The following is a 27,017-nucleotide window of genomic DNA, read 5'->3' as shown; positions in this document are numbered from 1 at the left end:
AATGATAATAATCATGATAATAACAAGATTAACTTGATTGGCTTAGGAATATGAGTTAGTTTTCATTATGAATTGTGATAAATGAAATTGATGAGGAGGAAAATGAAGATTTGGTGAGAAAGGAGAAAAAAAAAGTTCTGATATCAGAACTTTTTTTCCCTCATCACTTTTATATATACTCCCAATCATCATCAGCATAATAATATGTACACATAATCATCATGATGTACACAATAGGTGACGATAATATTATCTAATCTGCAATAATAATTTCATCTTGTCAAAAATTATCTTATATCATTATCATCATCATCATCATCATCATGAATATTATCAATATCTTCATCATTTTACCTTTTGTATCTTGTACATATACTGTTGATATTGTTTTTTTTTCTCATTGATTTTATTCATTGAGGGAATCTGATTTTCTTCAAGATGATAATGATCATTGAATGATAATAAAGATGATGACATGGAGGAGTCATGACAGATTCATGTTGACAAGGAATCGATTCTGTATATTAAATGAGTAACACTTTGATTTACCTTCATCATCATCATCATCTACATTAATAATAAGCATAAAAATTATCATCATCAACTTCATCATGAAGGGTCAATGACTAAGAGTAAACCATAATAACGACGACGATGATGATGATGATGATGATATTTTCGTTGATGTCCAATTTGATGGTGAAAAAAAATTCATTCAACTTGAGGCTTGAAGTGAAAAGCAAAACAATTAACGTTTGTCCATTGTTAAAATTAATCTCAAACTGACCAGTGAATCCACTGGAAGATTTATTGTTTTGTAACTTGAATGGTCATCAGAATGATGATCATCGGTGTGCTCATGATAACAAAACAACAGTTAAACATCATTAATCATTTAATCCCTTAAGTTATCTGTTATCAGTGTAGATGAGAAAAAAAAATTCTGATGGGAATCAAATTATCATCAGATTATACCCCTTGGTGCTGTTGACATGGATTCCAATGAGTTTCCTCATGAATCCTCATGAATCTCCCTGATTCTCATTCATACCAATTGTTTCCTCATGCCTTCCCTTTCAATTCTGTTACATTCACTTTGCGACATTCATTTAATACTTTTCCCTTTCATCTCAGATTTCAACATATAAACAGTAAATATCTTCCTGTATTTATCTTCCTCATCATTCTGATGACCATCATCATCTTGACCTTCTTCCACTTTCAATCAATCTTGGTATTCCTTAGGTTCATCTTGCCTCTTTCTTTTCTTCCTTTGCCCGAAACTTTTATATTTCCACTTCAATCAGCTTTCTCACCCCCTCTTTGGACACATAGAATGGTCAGTTTTCAGCTCTTACAACATTTTCTTTATATAAATGATCAAAATCACAATCGTATGTATATATATATTACATTCAGGTATTTTCAGGGTTGAATCATCATGAGAGCAAATAAGGAAAATAAAAAGTTCAGGTGAAATGATTTACTAATGAACGATCATGAACAACAAATGTCCATGGATTGAATAAGATAAATGATTGAACAATTTTCATTACCATTAATTGATCAACATTGATTTTCCCACTGACCATTGGTGGTTCATGTATCTTTCAGATGATTCTGACATTTTGAGCATTCTGTTTCTTTTTCCTTATCCAATCATACTTTTTTCTTTCTCGTCACACAACTGACCAAGAGTAATAGTATGAACATTGAGAGTACATTTATTATTAACATCTAAATGTATTAACACTCATTCATAATCATCATCTTCACAATTAGCTTGACCATCTTCATAGCACATCCCCAAAAAAAATCACAAGAAAATCAAAGCTTATCCATCATCTTTATCATCTTCATCTCGGCAACTCCTCTGGTCAGTAATAAAAACATCTCAACATTGGAAGAGAAACTTTCCCAATGGTCATTATAAACCAAATAAAACACCAAACTGACCCTTTACCTTAACCTTTTTTTGCTGCAAACATTTTTGGCTATATGATAGTTTTTCAAGTCACTCACTTGAAGATATTAAGACAATGCCCTCAGGCTAATATTTACTTATATACGTATTATATTATACGACTGAGTATCACAAGAATTTATCATCGTCTATTAGAACCTCATGAACCTTTTGATCTGTTCAACTGATTGATCAACAAAACTTCATGAGAAGGCAAGAGAAAAATAAAAAGGATTCAGCAAAACCTGATAGACTTGAATTTCCAATGTCCAGTACACAGATTATACTAAACCATTTGATGACCATTATTGTTATTACTTTAATATGATATGTATAATAATCATGCCGATGACAATGATGATAATAACAATAGCATATAAATATGTCATGATAATATTATTGTGAATGAAAAGGAAACTACTGATATATAAACAAACTGAATAAGGTTTCATTTTTATTCAGGGTAAAAGTGGGTGACTTGGGGATAGAGGATTGAAATAGATTCTATCATCATGAATACACCAAAAGGTTTCACCAAGAATGAGAAAACTGGACACATAGAAGCAGAAGAAGGAGAAAAAAAAATCGAACCATTTTATCATAGAAATATCTTTTCTATTACCGAACGTGACTTACTTTCATTCGTAAGGATATCGAACTATTAATCTCTCTCATTCTTTTATCTTCATCCTTATCCTCTTGCTCTCTCTCTCTCTCATCTTATAACCTCCTCTTTTTTTACTGTCTACAAATTCTGTCTTTATTTTCACTTGATTTTCAGTAACATTGATGTAACATATTCTGGTTATAATCTATTACTATTATTATCATTGAATACAGAATCCAGCTGATGCTAAATTGCTTTAGATCTCTAGTCAACTCCCTCAACCTATTCTGATGATTAAAATACTCATGATTTTCACTGAGCTCAGAACTTTCCAAATCTTTTACTCTCTCACTTATTTCCCATCAACAAATCTCATTCCATTCCACTTGCATGGTCAATCTACTTCCGTTTCCATCTTTCGTCAAACTCTCTATTCTTTCAATTTTTTTTCTTCCTCCATCTTCATCTTCATTTTAATCTTTTCCAACTGACCATTCAATTCATTCATTCATCTAACTGAACATCAATATTCACCCATCACCTTATTTCCACTCATTTCTCCTCCTTCTCATTTCTTACAATACTTTGTTTCTTCAATATGAAAACCTCCACCTTACATAGCTTGACCTCTACCTTTCACATTCACTGAATCAATCAAAGAGAAATGAACAATAAAAACGTTACAATAACTTGAACGAAATCATTTTCAAGCTCTAATGATTACAACTCTACACCCTTCAACTTATCCACTCTTATCCAAAGTATTATAACTGTAAAAGCAATGGAAGGGAAAAATTTTATTCTGAATGAGAAAATTTTGTCATTTTCCCAAAACCTGAAGATGTAAAAATGATCTAATGTAGTAAATTAAATCCATGGATAAAGATAAACTTTGCCTTGTTTTCATTTTCTTTTCTCACTTGATTCAATTATCCTCATCATCACTTTATCCATCATCTTATGATCATCAACCAATTCATATTCATCTTGGGAACATTCATTTCATGAGAGGATTCAATTGTGAATGAGAATCATAACAAAATTGTTACAATATTTTCCATTTCCCAATAGTTTTCACCAAATACATGGAAAGATAATATTTTTAGATGAAGAAGAAGAAAAAGAAAAATCTTTTTCTGAGTTGACATATTTTCTTTCCTCTTTTTTTTTCTCCCATGGAAAACAATTGATTCTGTCAGAATTGAAACATCAGGATTGAAACAGAAATACATTAATATATAAATGTGCTAATGTTTCACCATGAATAATATATTATCTCCATTGAATCGAGTTACGAGTATCAGATCCATAATAACGTAAAGAGAGATTCAGTTAAAAGGTATCGTATGTAGAAACCTAATGAACAACGTGAATCCATGAAGACTAAAAGTTCTGAGAAAAAGTTTTCTTGAAATAAATCAAGAAGCAAAAAATTTTCTATTCTCCTGGTTCTTATCTCCATCTCTCTTACTCTCTCTCTCTCTCTCCTTGAAATGAAAATTTTGATATAAAAAATTCATAATAAAATTCATATTTATATTCACACAAACTTAAAGTTCAACAAATGAATCGTAATGAATTTTGATGATGGAGATGTGAAAAGTGCTATAAGTAGAAATAGGAAAAAAAGTTTTCTAAATCTCATGTTGACATTATGATTGTCCCCATGTAACAGGACAGGTAATGGAATCTGAAAAGTTATCTTGGTGAAAACAAAATCATGAGACTGGAAATTGGCTGAAGGGATGAAAAAGTAAAGTGGAAAAAAAAGTTGTCACTGGAAAAAGAAAATGATGAGGAGAATGATGAAGATATTATTGAGATGTGGAGAGAGAGAGAAAGAAAACGAGAGAGAGAGAGAGGGAGAACATTTTATGAATAATCAATGCTAAAGGTAAGAAGCTTAAAAAAAAGTTCCATGAAGGTGAAACGATGAAAATTCATTGTCATCATCATGGTGATGATTTAATTTCAAACCACGTTCAGAGCTGAGAATGTGTTATATGGATGATATCTGTTTCTGCATGTCTCATGTATCCAAGAATAGCATGAAGATAAGATGAAAGATTATCAAAAGGAAATCAAAAGTTAAGGTTAGCCCATCATCACCCTGTAGTCAACTGAAAAAGTTGAGACTAGTTAGAGGGTTGGGTTTGGAGGATCGCGATTGTCACATGAATGATAACTATTTTCAATGAGAAACCAGAACAATATTTATCTTGATTTGCTTTTGTTAAGAAAAGAACTTTTTTTTTCTTTTCTTCCTTCGATCATCATCATCATCTAATATAATAACAATATAATAATGATAATATCATCATTATTACCACCATGGGAAGTGAGGGTAAGAAAGTTCTGAAAGAAGAAGAAGATGAAGAAAATAAGAGGAAAAGTTGGTAAAGAGATAAAATCAACTGAATGACGAACATGATGAATAGAAAATAAACTAAAACATTGAACACATGATTTTGAAAATTCGAAAAGAGTTGAGAAAAGTTAAAAAATGTTCTAAACGAATCATCGAAGAAACAAAAAAGTTGTTTCTCTTTATTGTCATTAGTTGAATGTCTCTTGCAGAGTAGATGAAAAAATTGTAATCAAATCTCGCTCTGGACTATCATGATGCTAATGGGGGGTAATAGATGAACGAAGATGATGAAGATAAAAGATGATAAAAACATTCAATCATACAAGATTGATGATCATTAAATGTAAATCCTATTTGACTCGATCAAACCTTTAAAATAATGACTTGAATTTTAAATTGTTTGAATGTTTGTTTGTCTCAACTCCCTGTTTATATCTTCCTCATCCAAACTCACCCAATGTCACCTCAGTCTCTCTCTCTCTCTCTCTCTCTCTCTTCCTCTTTCCGTTGATTTTTACACACAATTCAAATGGTAGAAATAATAAATTTCCATGAATATTCAGGTTGACATTCAACGTCAAATATTAACAATTCAACTGAACAATTTTTCACATTCAACTTACTCCATCATCCAACTTTAACTTTGCTCACTTTTGTCAGCGTCATCCTTTCCGTTTCCCCTTTTGCTCTCTCTCTCTCTCTCTCTTGCTCTTCTTATACATCAATACCCTTTATTTTTTTCTGTAACAAACGAATCAAACAAATTCGTCTAATATTAACATTTCTTCAAGTTCCTTTTCTCAAGGGAAAATTGGAGAAATATTTTTCCTCTCTCTTCATCATCAAGGCTTCTCTTACCTTTCCCACCTTCACCATCAACCCACCGCCATCAACCAAGCACCCACTTTGCATCTTTATCATTGCAATTTGCTTCTAGCTCTTTTTTTATATATATTTTTCTACATCAAAAATAAACAAGACATTTAAATCATAACAACTTTGGTAATCATTAAATTGAGTAGAAATATTTTTCTCCCTTTTTCCTTACCCAAAACTCAATTTTATTTATCAGCAAACATCATGAAGATAAAGACGATAACGACTACAGATTCATGATAGAATTTCATATTATTTTTTATGCCTTCTTCTTACCATATATTTCAAGTCAATCTTTTCACCCACTTTTATCCTGCTTATTTATCCCTCCCAGTTTAACTTGATATCTATCATTATTATTATTATGTTTCAAAAAGTAAAATTTAAAGTTACACTTAAAATGCATCAGTTAATATTCATATTCATGTAAATTTCATGATAATATCGTTGAAATGTTTACATGAATACAGAAAGGTGGATAATGATGATGGGAATGAATTTTCTCATCACATAATCATGAGTAAATGAGACTGGTCAAGATTTTGAATAGCTTTATATCAGAATTTGGTTCGTTTGAATAAAATAAAAAATATTCTTTCAAAACAGGAAACGGAAAGATGGCTTCGAACTGAGCGAGATAAAGTTCCTTTCAATGGAAATGATAACATATTGAATTTAGATGAGATTTAAATATTGATTAAGGTGATGATTAAATGAGATTTGAATATTTTTATTTATACGTTGAAGAGAGAGAGAGAGAGAGAGAAAACTTTGTTTAGAACTTTTTTCATTCTTTCATCATTTGGGTTCCGAAATTTATTTTATCTCCTCTAATCAGGAGCTACAAATTGAGTATCATGTAAATTAGTGAGTGTTGATCAATAATGAGAATAAAATTATCAAGCTAATTAGAAGGAGAGAGAGAGAGAGAGTGAGAATGGGAGGGAGTTAGAGAGAAAGTTCAGTCTCAAATGTCAAGATCGTTTAGAACTTGAGAAAGAGTTAGAACCGTGTTTGAACATTTGTATATCTCTCGTTAACTTTCATGTTAACTTCGTGATAATATACATGGTGATTTTTTTCTTTCTCATTTGAAATTACATGGGAAGAGAATATATAAAAAGTATATCAGATATTTGGCTCATTTCCATTTCCATTATCAATGGTTTACTGATTTTCTATACAACTGATTCCTCTTTTTTATCATCACTATGATGATTCTCATCATCATGATAATCATTATGATCTTCATCATGTTACTCTGCTTACCCAGAACAGTCTCTCTCTCTCTTACAATATCAATCCTTCTGCCTCAATCCTTAGGTTAGCAAATAGATGAAAAAGTTCACAGAAAAAGTTTCTTTCGATTTTTGCAAGTTTTGTTTTTTTTCTTTCTCTTTTTCCTCATGAAAATTCATAGACATCCAACTATCATGTAAACAGAAGCTTGAGCATCAATCCAAGAAGAAGAGGAAAGTAAAAGGCTCAATCTAAACTCAAACTGGTCTCAAGTTAATCTAAAACAATTCTCATGAGCACATTAAAAAACAAGTTACTACCAGCATGATGTATACACTGAATATACATGATGATTTTCCATGAAATTCTGATTAGCAAGATAGACAGAAAAAAAGAGAGATGAAAAAAAGGCTTCTAATATGTAGACTGAGCTAACAGAAGTTCAATCAATATCAGATAAACGCTATTAATGACTATAATCAAGGAAAAGGGTTACCATGAAATCTGATGATAGGTTATAATGAGAGAGGAGGAGGAAAAGTGATCAATGAGAGAGAAAGAGTGAGAGGGAGAGGGAGGAAAACACTGTGATGATAAAAGTGATGTGATTAAATAGCAATAATATTCATTTAGTTTGACAATAAAATGAAAGAGAAAAAATCATTTATTATCATGAAGAAAATTAGATATGAAGATTTTTGTATATTTTTCTCTACTATCTCAACATTTACCGTTACTTTTTTTCTCATTCAACTTCTGTTTTCTTTGCTTCTGATTAATATGATATTATTATGATGATAACCTTCCCACCGGTGGGTTAGTCTCAAGGCGATTTTGTGACTCAATCCTTGAACAACATTCAATATAAATGTTTCCCTTGCGTACCTTTCACTTTGTTACATTGATAATACTAAGTGTATTCATGTAGACCCATCAGCTGATGATGAAATGAAATAATAATGATAATAATTATACTGATGATGAGGATGAGGATGATAATAATAATGCTTTAGATAACTACTCCTCTCTCTTTGTCATCATGGATAAATAATGGCTCGGATAATCTAATGAATGATATCATGTATCCTTTTTATTATAAGCTTTGGTCAAACTGTCTTCAAGCCTGGATTCTGAGTTGTATTGTTATTCATGATATGAGAGTATTATTATTATCAAACATTGAATAACAATCACTGAACATTCAGATTATTCAGATTTATCTGTTTATATGCCACTACATTTAGAATTGAGCTTTGGCTTTTTTTCATTAACCAGAATTAGTATCAACCTTTCATCTTCATTCTGAGCACATTTGCCTCATTTGAAGATGAACTTTTTTCATCTTCCATGAATATTGTCATTCCCTGTTTATTTTGATAAGACTGACACTCCTTGTTCACCATTATATAAAAATATTATCATTTATCATTATCATTATATTTAATTTATGGCGACGGACACTTTCACCACAACGAATCTTATTGAATTCATTTTCGGTAACAGATATAATTCAATGGAAATCATCATCACAGATAAGAACCGTTTTCTTAAAAAAGATCTAATAAGCTAATGATATTGTTCTATTATATAATAATTAATATTTAATAATATAATATAACATTTGAGATGAATTTGTCGAGAGTTTGGATAGTTAAACTTATTTAGAATAAAAGTTCGATTAAAGAAAGTTAGAATAATTTTGAAGAAATCGCACTAAAAGCGATTAGCGATTTGTTTGGTGTTCATCTTGTATTGTTAAGAAAGTTAGATTAATTACCACCCAATGGTCAACTAGTGGCAACCCCGCGCTATTAAAAGGGTTAATAACAACAATAACAACAACAAATACACGTTTTTGGAAAATTTTCTTTGATTTGATTTGATTTATTTAAATTTAAGGTAAGTTTTTTTTTCATTAATTTCAATTTATTTTCCCTTTAACCATTTATTTAATCATATTTTTCTTCTTTTTTTTCAGCATCATTATGTTCATCATCATCCTCATCGTTATCACCATCACCCTCTCATTGACCGTTTTGGCTGCCACAATTGCCTGGCTCATCACCACCACCAACCAACATCCAGAGCCCGAACCAGAACCAGAACCAGAACCAATACCTTTTGAGGTAATAGTGGTTGAGGCGGACTCAACCACTAAAGATGAGGACGGTGATTAGAGAGAGAGAGAGCGCTGGTCGAACGACCGGCTCCTCTCATCGCCCGATCTCAAAGGGTCCATCAATACGTCAACAACCATAGGGAAGATCATTGGATCTTCCCTATGGTTGATATTTTCATATATTTATCTTTATATTAAATATTAATTAATTAATTAAATTCTTTCTTTTTTTATATTCAGAAAAACCAAAAATAGAATGCATGCAATCTCTATCCAATTATTAGCATTGGATAGAGATTAAAAAACTACTCAGAAAACGAGTTTTCTGGGTTAAATTAATTTGAAAAAATTTTCCCGCCATTTTAATTTAAAAATTTGAAGAAAATTTTTTTTAAATGGTTAACCTTTAACCTGGAGTGGAAATGACAAAAGGGGGCGTGGCTATGGGGTGGAAATGACAGTGAGGTTTTTAGGGACTGGGGTAGAAATGGCAGTGGAGTGGAGATGGGGTATGGGTGGAAGATATACATTTTCCCCTACTCTAATCAATACACCTATATTGATAGAAAATGAATTTTAATTAAAAACTTTCCCGAAATTATGAGAATCTTTTCGCATTTCTTTCTTGAAAGTTGTTCCAATTCAGCAAAAACAGCTTGACGAAACAACATCTATCTAATAGTTCATTTTATATGATTTCGATGTAAGTAGGGAGCATGTATATCTTCCACCCATACCCCATCTCGACTGCCATTTCCACCCAAGTCCCAAAAATCTCACTGCCATTTTCACCTTAGTCCTGAAAAACGTTAATGTTAATCATTGGATAGAGATTATATACCATAGATCTAGTATGGAAGTATTTAATTGTGAGTCGATTTAATTTCGTAAATATTGAAGGGAATAATTCAGGTTCGTAACTTGTATCCTTTTTACAATATAATTGTTTCAGTTTTTCAGCATTGAACCTAACTAAATTGTAAATTGATAATAATTAGACGATTCTAACCTAACTACCTAAGACATCTTAACCTTAAACCGTAAAAGCTTTACTTTCGGTACGGAGTAGTGTTTCCGGTTGACAACACTATTCATTCCCTTCATAGTTCATATCGAACAGTCAATTTTTCTAGCTTTTCTGATTTGTTGTAACTTTATCACTTAATATTATATTGTTTTTTGTCATTGAACATTTTCCTATGAAAATTTACAACAGACTTCGAATATTTTCAACTACAGAAAACAGAAATACAAAAAGCAAGTTGAAAAATTTCGCTTTTGTCCAGTTTCTTTTTTACTGTTATACAGTCGTGAAAAATGAGTTTCGAATGGTTTTTAATCATTCGCGCAGGTAGTGACTAAAATTAACAGACTAAACAATCAAGATAAGAAAAATCAATGAGTAAATCATCTAAGTCTTATCACTGATGATAAAGATTATCAATTGATTTTAGTAGCTAAGCTGCGCGAATGATTAAAAATCATTCGAAACTCATTTTTCACGACTGTATTGTCTTCAACACAGAGCTCGTAAGGTATCTACTGTTTGATCGACGATATTATCTTTATCAATGGATAATATCGGTGCAACTATAACAAAATCGATGATTTTGGTATCTATTAGTAAATTTGCTATTCACTTGAAGATTTCCATATATTTTAGTATCGAAAAATATATCATTAGATTATCTATCTAACGCTCAGATAGTTTTTCTAACAGATACAAATATACAATGTATTTCCAAAGATTGAAGAACTGAGCCAAAGTTACTATAAATTCTAAAAGAAATGAAAATGATGCAGAGGAGTAAAATTTTCTAAAGGTTTTAGGCGATATTTTTTTATTCGAAATTCACAGTCATTTATTATTCGTTTTATTCACTTTCATCTTATATTCTGCCAATATAATCATTGATAACGATTCACATGTTACATGATAATTTTGTTCCTCTGTTCATGAGAATAAAAATTTTGGAAATTTTTTTTTTATTTCCACTTTCAGGGTAAAAAGTAATAACATCAAGTGGGAGTGAAAAGGGAAATTATTATCTCTATCATTCAGTGAGTTAAGTGAGGTTGTTGAAAGATTGATGGTGAGCTGGTTCATGGTGATGGTGAGATGAGGAGATGATCAAAGATGAGGAGGACGAGGAATGAGATAATAAAAAAAAGGTCTCCGGCAAAGTTATCAAATCAAATTGTAAGTGTTGATTCATTTTGATTGGATAATAGTAGTTGTCTAAATTGTTGAGGAAAAGATTGATATAAACAAACAGCAATATGGTTCATGATGATTATGGTGGTGAAATTTAGTGAAATATCAACTGAACTCAATAGTAATTGCAGGGTGGTTACCATAGATCAGGGCGAAAAGCTCTGAAACTGGGCCAAGTTCCGGTGGGGGTTCCAAGTTAATCTAATGTGATTCATTCTCATGATGCTTAATGTCCAGGAAATAATATCACTGAGTTATATATAAATTGAGAGTGGAAAATGGGATGGAGAGATTGGAAAGAGGGGGAAGATAAAAAAGTTCTTACAACTGAAACTTTCCTCCATGTAACTAGTTCATACAAATAGCCCGGCATGGGGATGATGATAATGATGATAATAGTATCACAGACAAGTAAACATGAGACTAACAATGGTTATGATGATAAAGATAATGACTCACTAATAATAATGATGATGAAATTTGAACAGATCAGAGTTGATGGTGAACATTTTTCATCATGATAACTACCCAAATTCTGATAATGATTTTTCAACTAAATTCAATCATCATGCTTATCAATGAAACATTTGCCATGATAGAATTTTTTTTCTCTCTCATCCTTCTTATATAAAATTTCATGGAAAAAAAAGTTCTGATTATGAGATTTATCACAAACTTTTTACAACATTCTTTTCAAAGAAACTTCGATATGATGTAGGAAAATAATTCTAAACTCATGATAAAAGTTTAGTCTATTTCTCTCTCCTGGTTATTGGATTTTGCATCTATTAGAACCAGAATTGAACATTAAAAAAGAAGTTAAAAACTCGAGTTTAAATGTTCGTTTGATGATCAGTTTTCATTACTGAAAGTCGAGAAAATTTGAGAACAAAAAAGTTGCTTAGAACAGTTCAAATTTCGAGTTGACAAAATTTCTAACTTGAAATTCATTCCTTTCAACTATTCAATTTCAGCGACATTATTATATTCACATTACGATATATGCTAATATACAGTCTCAAGTAAGAAACCATTATCCTTATTTTTTTGTTCGACATTTTCTTTGAACTGTTTTAGAACATTTTGAGTTCGAGGAACAGCAAAAAAAGAAAGGGGTTTCATCTTATGTTTTTACTCTCTCTCTCTCTCTCTCTCATTGAGAGCCATCAACTTAGAAATAAATTGTTTTCCTTAGAGAGAACAAATTTATTCTTAGTTTCCTTTTCCTCTTAATTGTTAAAAGCAACAATTAACTATTAATAGATTTCAAGCTAAAAATCAGTAGCGTTATAACAATTAAGTTAATCAACAATAACAATTAACCCCAAATGAATATATGCTAATATTAAATGCAAACTTTTAATTGTTTCACTTGAAGATAATAACGATAATAATAAAGTTAATTATGGTTGAATTTGATTTTTATTGTTTTTCTAGATGATTAGGTGATTACTAATGATGGTAATTTGATTGTGTAAATAATTTAAATTGCTGTCAATTGTATCATTATTTACAGTCAATGGTTATCTCTATCATCATCAACAACTATCAGACAGAGATATTTATTATTATCATCAGCAATCAAATGTTCACAATCAGAAATCATCAAATCAAATTTCAACTCATGGAGACTCTGAATTCTTGAATAATCATTCAACATGCTCATGATTCATTTCCATGGTATCATTTTCAGAGGTTTTTTTTGTTCTCTTGAAACAAACAGAAAATTATATGTATATTACAATATATATTATCATTTATCTATTATAGTTTTCATGGTAAGATATCAGAATTCAGAATCATCGTAATATATGAATAATGTATAATAATCTGATAGAGAATAAGAATAATAAAACTTTTGAAAAAAGTTTCGAACTTTTTTTTCATGTAACTTTTTCTCTCTCATTTCCCTTGAATTTCAACTTGACCAATTCAATTGAAAAACCATTTATCATGTAAAAGTTATCATCATCATGGACTATAAATTGTTAAGGTAACCCAGAAAAAAAAGATTCTGATTCAAAGTTTGTTTCATGATTTATGGAAAGAAAAGTTTACCATCATGAAAAATCAATTGAATCACAGATTAGCCTGGATTTCAGAGGGAAAAAAACATTTTTTTTACTTTACAATTTAATGAATAAATAATCAAGACACAGAAAACTTACGAAAGTTTTTAAGTTTCAATGGTTTGTTGAAATGGAATCGTTTTAATAAAAATTCAAACTAAATTTCTTCTTTCAATTTCTTTCTCTCTTTCTCTCTTTTTCTTTCTCTTTCTCTTTCTTTTTCTCTTTCTCTTTCTCTTTCTCTTTTTCTCTCTCTTTCTCTTTCTCTCTTTCTGTCTTCTTTTCTCTTTTCATCTCTTCTCTCTCTTCTCCTCTCTTTTCTCTTCTTTTCATCTCTTTCTTTCTTCTTTCTCTCTTTTCTCTCTTTCTTTGAAAGAAAAGCTTTCACCATCAGAAAATCTTTGAGTCAGAATTGAATACAGATTACTATTTTCCGTTTAGGATTTTCGAATTGATGAATTTAGCTTGAGCGAATTTAAAAATTTGACAAATCTTATTCAAGAATGTAGATTAAATCTTAAACAATTATCTTTTCATTATGATTATGCAAATTATTCAGATTTAAATGTCTGATAAATAGAAACAGGTAAGTTATTAGTTTTATTTTAATTCCTATTATTTACCTGGAGATATTGAAATGATAAATGATTGTATGGTTTGATATGATATGATAATCATTTGGTTTAATTAACTTGAGGCTTGAATTATTTTAACAGTTAATTAACTTGTGATGGTTGGGGATGAGACTCAAGACAATTTGAATACATTGTATATGTGTAGTGTTACAATATTAGCATTGAAATTGAATGAAAATAAAATAATAAAAATGTTTATTTCTCGTTCGTTTATAACATTATCTCATTTTAAGCATGAATTTCATGATAATATGATGGAAATTTTGTTTTTCTAGAACTGAAAGACTTGAGAGCCATCACCAAAATGATGCTGATGATCAGGATCATCATCAACTTAATCAACCAACATTTCAACTGATAAAGCAAAAGTCAAGTTAACATTGAAAGGAACCAGTGACCCATTGAACCAGGAAAGAGAGAGAAAAATAAAGGAAGAAAAAAAGTTCTAAAAGATAATTCGAGAGAAGAAAAGTTTTGACTGTTCATCATGGATGATAACTCCAAATTCTTGGTTTTCTTTTTTTTTCTTCACCTTTTCTACAATCTTAACTGATGATGATGATGATGGTGAATGAAGGTTATATCAAGGGAGAGTAAATGATAATCCAATGTAAGTGAAGCATTAACATGATAAGTAACATGGAATCATGGAAAAAGTTGAACCAATTATATTGGACGATCGGAGGTGGGAAGATAAACCGAAAGTGGAACTAAATAATAATGAGATGTAGATGGAAACTCTGGAAAATATGTTGACCCTGAAGGGATGAATTTCGATTCTTCAAATTCTTTCATCTTCTTCATCTCTCTCTCTCTTCTCTTTCTCTTTCTCTTATTCTCTGTCTATCATGATGACTATTTTTACTTTCGCCTTTCTTTCATATTCAACCCATTTAGTGGACTTTTTCACGATTTAATCCATTCAATTGGTGAACTTTATTATGATGATATTTCAGGATTCAAGGGTCACTGGTCAATTGCCGCTGGTCATTATTATTTTTCCTTCCCTATTACATTCAACTTTATTTGAGAAAGAATAAAAAAGTTTTCTAATATTCTATTGAAAGTTTTTCTAATTTAAATGCAAAGCTAATCATAGATTTTCAAATTTACTATGATAACCATGATGATATTGAGGTTGGAAAAGGAGAATCCATGACTCACTAATATCATATATTGATAATAATAAACTTCTTTGGTGGATCAGTGGTTGGGATTGATTGTTATTTGCTGTTGGACTTATTATTTCATGATTAGTTTTATTGATTTTGTCTTCGGAAATATTTCTCCTTAAGTTCAATTATATTCAATTGTAACACATTGTTTTCATCTTGACAATTAATTTATATATTTATATAAATAAATTGTTTCCACTAAATTCAGTTAACTGATTGTAATAAATTGTTGATGAAAAATTCACTTGATATAAATAAAAATATATTTTATCTCTTTTCAGTTGTCAACTTCCGTCTTCATCATCATCATCATGAGAGATGAAGGTTATGGTAAAGAAAATTTGAGATTCGATTTTGAAAAACTTTTCTATTCTTTTTTTTCTTCCTTTCTCCAGAATCAATCAGCTCTCACATGGTGTTTCAGGATGAGAGGTGATGAAATTGATAATAATGATGACGATGAACGATAAACAATGTTGATTGGAATCATCAATCATCAATCAAGCGGAAAATGATTGAAAATGAATTTACAAAAGTTTCAACCTTCCAATCTCAAGGTAACTATTTTTGACCAGAATTTATTCAATGTCCATTTGGAAATGAGATTTTTTTTTGACTGACCAAGTGACTTGAGATCTCGTTTTTTGCTGTTGATTATATTGATTCATTGTTTTCCGATTGAACTCAGTTCAGGGCAATGATAATTGATTTACATGATATGTTGAACTAAAATAGGTTAAGGGAGATGGTGAATTGTGAAAGTGTAAAGGTTTTCCTTTGATGGATTAATCATGAAGATAAACAAAGTTTAAGTTACGATAATTAATTGAATATATATAAGAGAAATGATTAACTTGACATGGGAAGATATTCAATCATCATCATCATCAAGATGAGAAACAAGAAGAAGATAAAATTGAAACCATGAGATAATTGAATATCTTGAGTGAAGATAAAGGTTGATAAAAAGGCTGATCTACTGAATAATTGAATGAACTTTTTGCTCGCAACTTTATTTTTTGCTTATTCGTTCACATGTATTAAAGAGAAACTCATCATCGACTTTAGAATCTTGTTATAAAAAGTTCTATCGAAAACTTTTTGTTTTCTCCCATGATAAAAATCGAGAGAGAGAGAGAGAATTTCTTTTCCATCATCAGCCCTCATCATCTGGAGCATCTTTTCAATCAGTTAATCACTTTTAACCCTAATGCCTGATGATTAAGACAAACCAATTTAAACTTTCTTTCTGTTGTTCATTTATCGTCTTACAAGGTTACAGATGAAAATGATGATGATGATGATGATGAAAAACTCCCTCAGTGTTACATGGGCGATAGGGGGGACAAAAGTTCTGCTCTGAATCGGATTAGAACAGGTTGATTCACCAAGATTGATGTTAGAACAATCTGACAGACATAAGTTAATTCCGATAGAACTTTTTTCTTTCTCGAACTCAAAGACTGTCAATGACAGAGTAAGAGAAGGAGAAAGGAGATGAGAAGATGAAGATGATGAGGCAAAGAAGATGATGTTGCTTTTGTAATGAACATCTCATAGGATTAGATGATAAAGGTTAGGATATAATTTTTTTGTTTTCTTTCACTTGATTCCATTGGTGAAGAAATTTGTTGAAGAGAAAGAAGTCTCTCTCTCTCTCTCTCTCTCTCTCTCTCTCTCTCTCTCTCTCTCTCTCTCTCTCTTCATACTTTATGGATGAAGATAAGATGTGATAGAGAAAGAAAAAGGTAAGATGAGGATGATTAAGATGATAAAGAAGAAATTTGATTTTTTTTCTTCTCTTTCGTTATCATCTCTTTTTTCATCATCTTGAAGATTTCTTTTTGTTATTGTTTGTTATTTTCTCTTGCAATTGAATTAAGTTATGGGTTTATCCTTTTTTTTTGTTCTTCTTTCTCATTCCAACTCATATTATCATCTTCCACCATCATTCTGTTCATTTGTGATCAATGATGATGATGGTTAGAGAGAGAGAGAGAGAGAGAGATTAAAGCCATAAGAAAGGGGTGGAAGATGGAGATTGAGAGAGGAAATGTTTTCATACCAATAACTAGATTTGTTCCAGTTCCATCACAAACAATATCTTTTTTTTCACCCATCAAACCAACACTTTTTTCATCCTCATCCTTATTGTTTATCTCTCTCTCTCTCATCCTCTATGTCGATAATAATAAGTCTATGATGATAATATCATCAATGGTTTAATCATAATGGTGTTACGATAACATGAAACAATTTGCTCTCTCAACTTTTCAAAAGTTATCATTAATTTAATTACCACCATCATGAATCAATCAGTGAATTCATCGCTTGTTGATTGTAATTAAATTAACTGTTTTAACAAAAATTTTCTCCCTCGCTCTCTAAATTTATATATTGGATTCTAACATTTTAACAATCATTAACAAGAGTCAAAGTTAATTAAGTAGACTATCTTGATAATGGAGGATTCCTTAAGAGTGAAGGATTAATCTTAATAAAGGATTATATTAACAACACTTATTTACTATTATTATCATTAGATTAACTTGAGAAAAGATCAGATTGATTTGTTGATCAACTTTTTGCTCTAATCAAAGTTAAAGTTAATTGAATGTAATCATTTGACAGTAAAGTGGATAATCTGTACTTCTCAATTTAGTTCGTAACAAGAATAAGGGGAGAAGAAAAAAGTTCAACAACCAAATGGAAAATTTATCATGAATACTTATCATGGGAGGAGAAAATTCTGACAGAAGAAAAAAATGCAAACTCTGGTATTGGAAGAAAAGAAATGATTTCCTCTTTTTTTTCTTCTTCTCTCAAGATTAATATTCGAGAGAATTTCCGTTTTTTCTTTCTTATTCTTCGTTTTATCTTTGAAGAGATAAAAGTTCTTAGAGCATTTTCAACATGGAACAAATTTTTTTTCTCCTTTTCTACTTGTTCTATTATCCACTTTTTAGAGCTCATGGTGAATTCGATGAAGAGAGATATGAGAACAAAAAATAAGAGTTACAGTTGATCTCTTGATCGAGTGGTGATGATGAAAAGTTTTCAAGTTTCCAATTTGAATTTGAATTCTATGATTAAACCTTGAATTAAATTTCGAGTTGAAAACTTGGCCTTACCTGAGCGAGTCCCATGTTATCAGCATTCCAAGCAATCATTGGTATACCAAGATAACCAGTTAATTGCATTAGATATTGAGTTGCCGCTGCATTGGTACCATAGGTGTCAGAATTGGTCATATAAAAAATAGTCGACACTCCGTTTGGCAGTAAATGGTGACACAGGTTGTGAAGGACATCGGTCGGTGAAGGGTTAAGTGGCATAAGGACAACATTGGCATTGGCGATTTCAAAATAATTGGTAAAGTTGTGCTGATCTCGTCCCTTGGTTAGCGCATCGACGGCATCTTGTAGGGTTTTATTGTACTTTCGTGCCAAAGTTTTCAATATTGTTGTCGGTAAAATGGCACCAAAAACGATCTTTTGAACGTTAACGGGAAAATTTCGATGATGGTGATGATGATGTTGTTGTTGTTGACTAGATGATAATCCGGTTGAAAAGTTGTCTATTGATGATGGAGATGAAATTAACTGAGAATTTGCTAAATTATCAACTGATGGCGTTTGTTGAGTTGTACCAATTTGGATTGTTGGACGTCGACGACAATTAACACATGGAATTAGCAAAGAAATTAAAATTAACACAAAGACGATTAGTTGATTGATTGATTTAGAGGTGATTTTTGATTCTCTCGATAACCAACAACATGATAACGATGATTTTGACCTTTCACCTACGATAATGGCCACGATCGGTATCAACATATTAACAGGATGGAAAACGTTTCAATTTAATTTCGTTGAATTTTTATTTACTTCTAATTGGAATTAAATCAATTTAATATTCACAATGATAAAGACAAGAAAAAAGTTTCATTTATAATTTTACTGTTAATGGTCAATCAATATTGGACAATTAAAGGTTCAATTGATTAAAGTTGAACAAGTGATTAGTTTGAATGAGTAATCTAAAGATGAGAAATTTGAAATTTCTTAGACTTAAAGGGAATATCAGATTTACTGAGATTCGAGGGATTTTCATGCGATTTTTGTCATGATAACTTTATGTCAACATCGCAAGTAGAACTTGTTATTTTTTCAACATTCTCCTCAAAAGATCGACTTGAATCTTTCAGTTCAAATTCGATTACTGAATCAGTTTTGTTCTACTTGAATCGATCAATTCTAATGGAATAACCTTGTATAGTCTCGCCATCTATTAGCGATTTCAAGGTAATTTCTATTTTTCGATTATTTTTCTTAGCATCTTCTTTTTCTCTCTCATTTGTGTCACTTATTCGGTAGACCTTCAATTAGAGTATGAAAATTTGATTCAATTCGATTCGATTCTTTATCAGCTTGTTGATTATTCTTTCTAATTAATCAAGTGAACACAAGGAAACACCGATAAGTAACTCAATGAAATTCAATACCAAATGACGTCGAAAGTTTTGTAAAACTGTTCAACTTGCTGTTCGATTCGTATTTGATTTTCATGGGAAATTTGTAAGCGCGTAATTCAAATCGACTCGAAGTGCTAAAGAAAAAAGGAGAGAGAGAAAGAGAGATGATAATGATAATGATGATGATGATATTCGAGGTACAGTAATTAGTAAATTGGATTGAAAGTGAGCCATCGAAAAACAAGGAGGTCAAAGTTGGGAGAAAAGATGAAGAGGGAAAAATTCATGTTATTCAGTAGAAAGGTAGGAAAATGATGATCATCATAATTATCCTCATCTTTATGATAATGATGATGACGATGATGATGATGATGATAGCACAGAAAGGGAGAGGAAGAGAAAGTATATTAAGATAAATTAGAAAGTGAAAACTAGTTTACTAAACAGTCTGAAGATACAACAAGGTCTCAAATCCATAGCAGATTAACATCAATTTTAGTCTCTTCCTATCATCATCTTAATCACTATTAATTAACTGATCTAAAAAAATTACTAATCCGATAAAAACAATATGATAAGCATGTAAACACCGTAATGAATCATGGATGCAGAGAGTGAGCGAGAGAGAGAGAGAGAGAGAGAGAGAGAGAGAGAGAGAGAGAGAGAGAGAGCAAATCAGGTTCGTCTTCAAGGCTTGAGGGTTTTGCTTCCTCTTGCAAAGAATAAAAAAGAATATTTTTTTCCAATTCGAATAAGTAGCAAGTGACTCCTCCTTTTGTTGATGAACCTTACAAGTGAACGAGTGAGAGAGAGAGAGAGAGAGAGAGAGAGAGAGAAATGAAGGAGCAAAGTGAGCAAAGCAAATCTCTCATTATCTCTCTCTCAATTTACTCTCTCATCAACATCAATTACTTTATTATTATGATCATCACTCTTCTTGCTGGTCTCTCATAACCACTTTTAATTAAAACTTTCTATGTGTTTACATTTGTGTAACTGTTTTCATTTTATCAATAATTCACTAATTAAATCAATAATTTTCACGTTAAAATAACAATAACTATGACCCGAATCGCAGGTAATTATCCGAGTCGATCTCAGAATGGAAAAATTGAACTTCGAATTTTAAATCAACCCGAAGAACAGCACAGGTAAGTGATGTTGTTTTTTTCTCTCTCTTCGATTAATTTTCACAATTAACTAATTGATTGTTGCTATATGGTTACACTCTCACTCTCATTCTCTCTCATTCTCTATCTATCTCTCTATTATCTCATCTTAATTATCTCTCGACAATTATATTAATATGAAAGAGAGAAGAATATAAAAATTGTTCTAATTGTTTATCTTTTCTTTACCATTCAGAGCTCGATATTTAACTGAAGGAAGTCGAGGTTCAATTAAAGACGGTACTGGTTTAGGTCATCCAGTGGTCAAGCTATTTGGTTTTAATGGATGTACAGTTAAACTTCAGTGTTTCATTGGTCATGATAAACATATCGGTGTACCCCACCTCTTTTATCAGGCATCAAGAATAACCGGAAAAAATTCAACTCGATGTTCATTTCAAAAGGTTGAAGGAACCGCGGTCATCACACTGGACCTTGTGCCCGAAAATAATATGCAAACAACAATTGATTGTATTGGCATCTTAAAGGTAAATTGAATACAATTAAAAAGTAACATTTAAACATTTTGATTGTGTCAAGTGTCATCATTTTTTTTCACAACTCACTCACTCTCTCTCTCTCTCTCCTCTCACTCTTTGGGTGAATGGTCAGTTTAATTGTTGAATGAAACGAGGAAAAAATCAATGGTCAGTTTTGATCTTTTTTCTCTTGTTTATTTCTCTCTCTTTCTCTCTCATTTACTTGACCATTGGACTTGATTTGTTTTTGTTTACATTTAGTTTTCCAATATCTTCAAGGTTTTTTTTTCTTCTCTCATTATCTTCCTTGTCTTCACAACTATCCCCTTCATCTTCATCTCCCTCCGCTGGACATCAACAATTAGTAAATTTGTTTATCTTTATCTTTCTGTGTCCTTCAAGACCCATGAGATTACAATTAACTTAATCAATCGTTTGATCAATTTGAATATTGTTGCAACTTTTTCTTTTCAAATTTTTTTTCTCTTTACAATTAAGTTTCACTTTTTTTGTTCGTGGTGACATTTTATCACCAATGGTGCTTTTCATTTCCTTGTAAACGAGCAGCAAAAAAAACCCACCACCACCACCACCACACATACATGATGGTGATGATTGTTTATTAGAATCTCAATTATTCCCCATTTTCTTGATTATCATAATCAATATGTATTTGAACACATCGACCCTTAATTAGTGTCATACTTAATTGTGCCAACTTTGTGATTTCATTACCATAAAACATCAACAAAATTAACTGTTGAATAAAATCACAACCATCAACCACCAGCATCTCCATCATCATCATCATCATCATCATCACCTTCAACAAGTTAAATTAACTGAGAGAAAAATTGAAAACAAAAACCACCATCAATCAAACTGAATCAACTGAAAACAAAAACAATCAACATCAACATCAACAAACTAATCACACTGACACACAATCAATTGTTTCAACTAATCAAAGTTAAAATCGATTAACAATTTATCTTATTTTTTGTTTGTATTTTCTTTTCTCACTCTCTCAATCAATTTCTCATCTTCTCTCTGGGTCGATTTGTTATTCTCGAACTTGTCCTTGAACATGGAAATCTACACAGGAGCGCAATGTCGACGTTGAACAAAAGGTACTTCGATTGAAAAGTTCTAATGGTATTTACAATAATAACGGTGAAACTGTGAGTTTTCCAAGTAAAAAACGTTGTGCCAAATGTCGTCTTGTGTTTCGATGTAAAATACCGGGTACCAATGAGATTTTACAAGCTGTAAGTACACCGATACTCTGTACTCAGCCTGTTGGAACACCGGAAATTTGTAAAATCTCATTGTCCGAGTGTAAAATGACCGGAGGTAAAGAGCTATACATTATTGGGAAAAATTTTCTCAAAGATTCCAAAGTAATCTTTAAATCAGACAATTGGGGAAAAATAATTGAACCTGACAAAGAGTATCTTCACTCAGTAAGTTTAAATCAGTTAATTTAGTTTAACTAATCAACTAATTTGATTTATTTTCCAATGGAAAATTTAATTTCAATCCAACATACACACACACATACAAAAATCTAAGAGAAATATCAATAAATATTTTCTTCTGAAGAGAATCAAAAACATTCTCACCATTGAGAAGATAGAAAATTTCATCGAAATTCAGAATCAAAACGATAGAAAATAGGGAATTTCGAACTTTTTTTTTCTTCTTTCAAATCGATCCAATTTTCGCGGTTAAACTTTTTTTCCCTCTCTTTGATTTTCGTTCATCTTAATTAACTAAATTAACTTTTTTTTTCTCTCCATATAATAATCAATTCACTTTACTATTAATTAGAAATCAAATTAACTGTGAACAAATGAAAATTTCAAGAAAAATTTGATTAACTGTCTTTATATTGATCTTTAGTTTTTAATTGAATCAAATGATCAAAAGTTTAATTGTCACAATTACAATTAGAGTGATGAAATATTTTCATACTATTGATATTTGATTATTTCAATGGAGAGAATTAAAAAAAACTGTTACAATTTAATGTGATTAAGCCTTAAGCAATTAACGAAAACAAGCTTAATCTATTTGAAAATTACTTTTTCAACAATTTAAAAAGAATCAAAAAGTTTACAATTTAATTTATTAGAGTGAATTAAATTTAATCCAGTTAACAGGTTAGTGTTTAAAGTAAATTAAATAACCTTGATGGTTAATTGATTTGTTGATCATTGAGAATTAAAGTAAAAGTTTAATCACTCGATTGATTTTCTTTCACCACCACTAATTGTAAACAATTAAATATCTCATGTTAATTGTTATAATGTACAACACATAATCATCACAATTAACCAATAGTTAAATTTAAACTGTTAATAATGATACTGATTCACTTTCACTTTAATCACACAAATGATTACGAGATTGATTAATATAAAATTACTAGTAATTAATTAATTTGATTTGATAACAAACAAAAAGCAAAAACTAAAACAATAACAATCAGGAAGGGGAAATAAAATAGTAAATCAGTTAATTAGTTAATCAATGAAAACATGATAATGATAAAGAAAATCAATCTTGATTAGTTAATTGTTTGTCCATTGAACTCTAATTTAGTTCTCGTTGATTAAAGTTACTCATTATTTTGTATTAATCTCATACAACAACAACAATTAACATCGTAATTATATAATCATTCATATATATAATTATGAACAGTAATGATTTGAAAAGAAACGTTAATTGTTCACCTTGAAATGGTTAATTAGCTAATATATAATAGCATAAATCCACAGGTATAGACAATAATTAACTAGATTAGTGGAAAAATTCATTCTAATCACAGAGAATCTTAGTTTTCTTACCAAGTGGAATGTTGATTTAATATTGATATTAAATTGATAATTTGAATGCTCAGGTTTTCTGCTTATTCTCAATGTTAGTTGATTGTTAATTAATCATCCTGATCATGTAAGTGTCTCAGCTAATTCTAGGCTAATCAGTTGATCAAAATTTTCCATTCACTTGAAATGATTTCTTTCAATTTTCTGGGCCCATGATAATAACCTTTAAATGCGAATGACAATTCTGTCTATTAAGTTCTCAATGTTTATATTATTATTTGATTGCTGAATTTCAACTGATCATTTTGTTTTCTTGCTGCTTCTCTCTCTCTCTCTCTCTCTCTCTCTTGCTGTTTATTTATCAGTTTAATTAATTGTGATTAAGATGATGATAGGAAGAGGATAAATAGATGTTTAATCTTCTATGGGTTTGAGACCTTGTTTTACCTTCGGACAGTTAAACTAGTTTTCACTTTCTAAGCTATCATAATAATATACTGTCTCTCTCCCTCCCATCATCATGAAGATAATGATGATAATCATCATCTTCTTTACTCCTGAATAACATGAATTTTTCCCTCTTCATCCTCTCTCCCAACTTTGACCTCCTTGTTTTTTGATGGCTCACTTTCAATCCAATTTATTAATTACTACCTCGAATCATCATCATCATCATCATCTCTCTCTCTCTCTCTGCTCCTAAAAATCAAGTCTTCATCAATCTAATTTGTAACATTAACCTTCATTTCTAAACAATTTCTTCAGCAATTTAGTGAATTAATTGTTGATTGAGTATCATTTTCTTATGGATTATTAATATAAAATGATTACCATGATTATGCATTAAATTATATCTGGATTAGCGATTAGGAATTACCATACAATGATAATTGTAAATGACAATTTCTCTCTACCTCAAAACGAAAAAAACAGTAAAATCGCAAAATTATATTATCCAGAATTAGAAATAAAACCAAAACAACAAATGAGAGAATTATTTTTAAATATAATCATTAATCCAACGTTTTCTTTTTCTTTTCTTCCTAATCCCAATAGTCTCATCTAATCTGTACAATCCCTCCTTATGATGGACCAAATGCTTCACTACCTGGGTACTTTACGATCTCAATTAGCGTACGAAGTGGAGGTAAATACTCCGATTCTCATGTATTCAATTATGTAAATGATTCAAAAGGTAAGACAAGAGTTTCAGCTGAAATGGTCAATTTTTCAAAATTTCGGTGAAAAGAAAAAGTTCAATTGGCTATTTCTCTTTTTCTCTCATTATTATTATTATTATTATCTTATTACATTAGTTGTCCAATTATGAAAAAAGAAAAAAGTGAAAATAAAACCTTTTCAAACCAATAGAACAGAAAATAATCTAATTGATGTGTTCATACATTTACCATGAAATGAATAATCTGAACAATCGTACAGTTGATATTAGCAGAAAACGAAAAGTTTTACAACTTTTATCGTTTTTCTTACGATTTCTCAGATTATCATTGATGTTCGCAAATCTTTTCCACTTTTCGACACTTACACACCAATAGGTGTTCGACAACAACAAACTCCCATATGAAAGTTTCGTTTTTTTCTCCCTAGAAATCGACAATTAACCAACGATGGATTAGAACTTTTCGATGGCAGAATAGATTATCGATATAATTTCTCCTTACGAATGATAATCATCATTATCGCTTCTTTTTTCTTCATCATCATTCAGTTTTTCTTATTCTCTCATCATCATCATGTTATCATTTTTTTTCTCTCTTTATTCTGTTGATTAGATTTGCGTTCTCAAAGATTTATCATTAATCCTCCTTGACCTAAATTACGATTCGATAGTTTGATTGTTTCCATTAGTTTGTTTTCTTTTTTGTTTCTGCTCTTCGTCACATCACAAATATCAGAGAATCATCATAGAGAGAGAGTTACAGTTAAGTCAGTGAAACGCACTAATTAGTTTAATTGAGGCGAAATTGACGAAGAAATGCGAAAAAAAAAGGTTAATCAATTTAACTACCTTTAGTGTTGATTAGATTAAATCACATGGGAAATTTTTATAAATCCGATCTGTTAATTTTCACCAATTTTTATCATTCATCATCATCATCAAAACATCATCAACAATCAACATCATCATCAACAACAAAACAAAAACACATCATCATCTCATCATCATTTTCTCATCTTCACCATTTATATATTATTTATAATAATAATCGTTGTCAATCAATCATCGTCATCCATTAATTTTGTTTCCTTGTTTGTTAATTGTTATCATTAATTGTTTGTCTTTCTTTCTTTCTCTCTCTCACTCACTCACTCTCTCTTTGTTCGTAATGTCGTTCTTGTTAATTGTCAACTATCTTTGGTGTTTTCGTCAATCTCAACTTTTATTTTCTACTCTCAATTGTTTTATATGTTTTTATCTTTACCATTTCCTCGTCCTCATCCTCATCCTCATCCTCATCATCACTCTCACTCTCTATCATCCTTATCTCTCTCTCTCTCTCTCTATCTCACTCCATTCTCTCTCTCTGTTTGTCCTTCTCTTCCTCTATCTCTCTTTTTTACTTTCTCTCTCTCTCTTTAACTATAACCTTTCTTCCTTTTCTTCATCATCTTTATCATCTCTCTTCTTCTCTTTCAGAGTTATCCTCATAATCTTTTGAGGCCTTTGACCGATAAAAAAGGATTCATTTCTGAGGATTGAGAGGAGAAACCAATTTGTGGATTGAGATTAGACAAGGTTTAGGTAAAACATTATTGGATCAATGTTAATCAGTGAT

At 30.6% G+C, this 27,017-nt stretch overlaps 2 protein-coding genes across 5 annotated transcripts in view; one reads left to right on the top strand and one right to left on the bottom strand.

Annotated features, from left to right (window-relative positions):
• The window catches only part of LOC128394759 (glutamate receptor ionotropic, NMDA 2B-like), a 57,006-nt gene extending 37,149 nt beyond the window's left edge, over window positions 1-19,857 (bottom strand). The window contains exon 1 of the mRNA XM_053355120.1: window positions 18,398-19,857. Within this exon, the coding sequence (XP_053211095.1) occupies window positions 18,398-19,102 (705 nt within the window). The 5' untranslated portion in view covers window positions 19,103-19,857. The remainder of the gene's footprint in view (window positions 1-18,397) is intronic.
• LOC128394764 (nuclear factor of activated T-cells 5-like) overlaps window positions 1-27,017 on the top strand; it is a 93,453-nt gene that overhangs the window by 64,104 nt on the left and 2,332 nt on the right. The window contains exons 2-5 of one of the 4 annotated variants that reach the window (XM_053355130.1): window positions 20,706-20,891; window positions 21,106-21,397; window positions 22,492-22,851; window positions 25,276-25,414. In XM_053355130.1, the coding sequence (XP_053211105.1) occupies window positions 20,803-20,891; window positions 21,106-21,397; window positions 22,492-22,851; window positions 25,276-25,414 (880 nt within the window). In that variant the 5' untranslated portion in view covers window positions 20,706-20,802. Of the gene's footprint in view, window positions 1-20,610; window positions 20,892-21,105; window positions 21,398-22,491; window positions 22,852-25,275; window positions 25,415-27,017 lie in introns of those variants that run through there. The other 3 variants (XM_053355132.1, XM_053355133.1, XM_053355129.1) reach the window with 3 other exon arrangements.

Source organism: Panonychus citri, unplaced genomic scaffold (genome assembly GCF_014898815.1).
Source record: "Panonychus citri isolate SS breed McGregor unplaced genomic scaffold, ASM1489881v1 Contig00140, whole genome shotgun sequence".
In the NCBI taxonomy this organism is placed as follows: Eukaryota; Metazoa; Arthropoda; class Arachnida; order Trombidiformes; family Tetranychidae; genus Panonychus; species Panonychus citri.
Note: the sequence above shows the minus strand (reverse complement) of the source record. Positions and strands in the feature narration are given on the sequence as shown.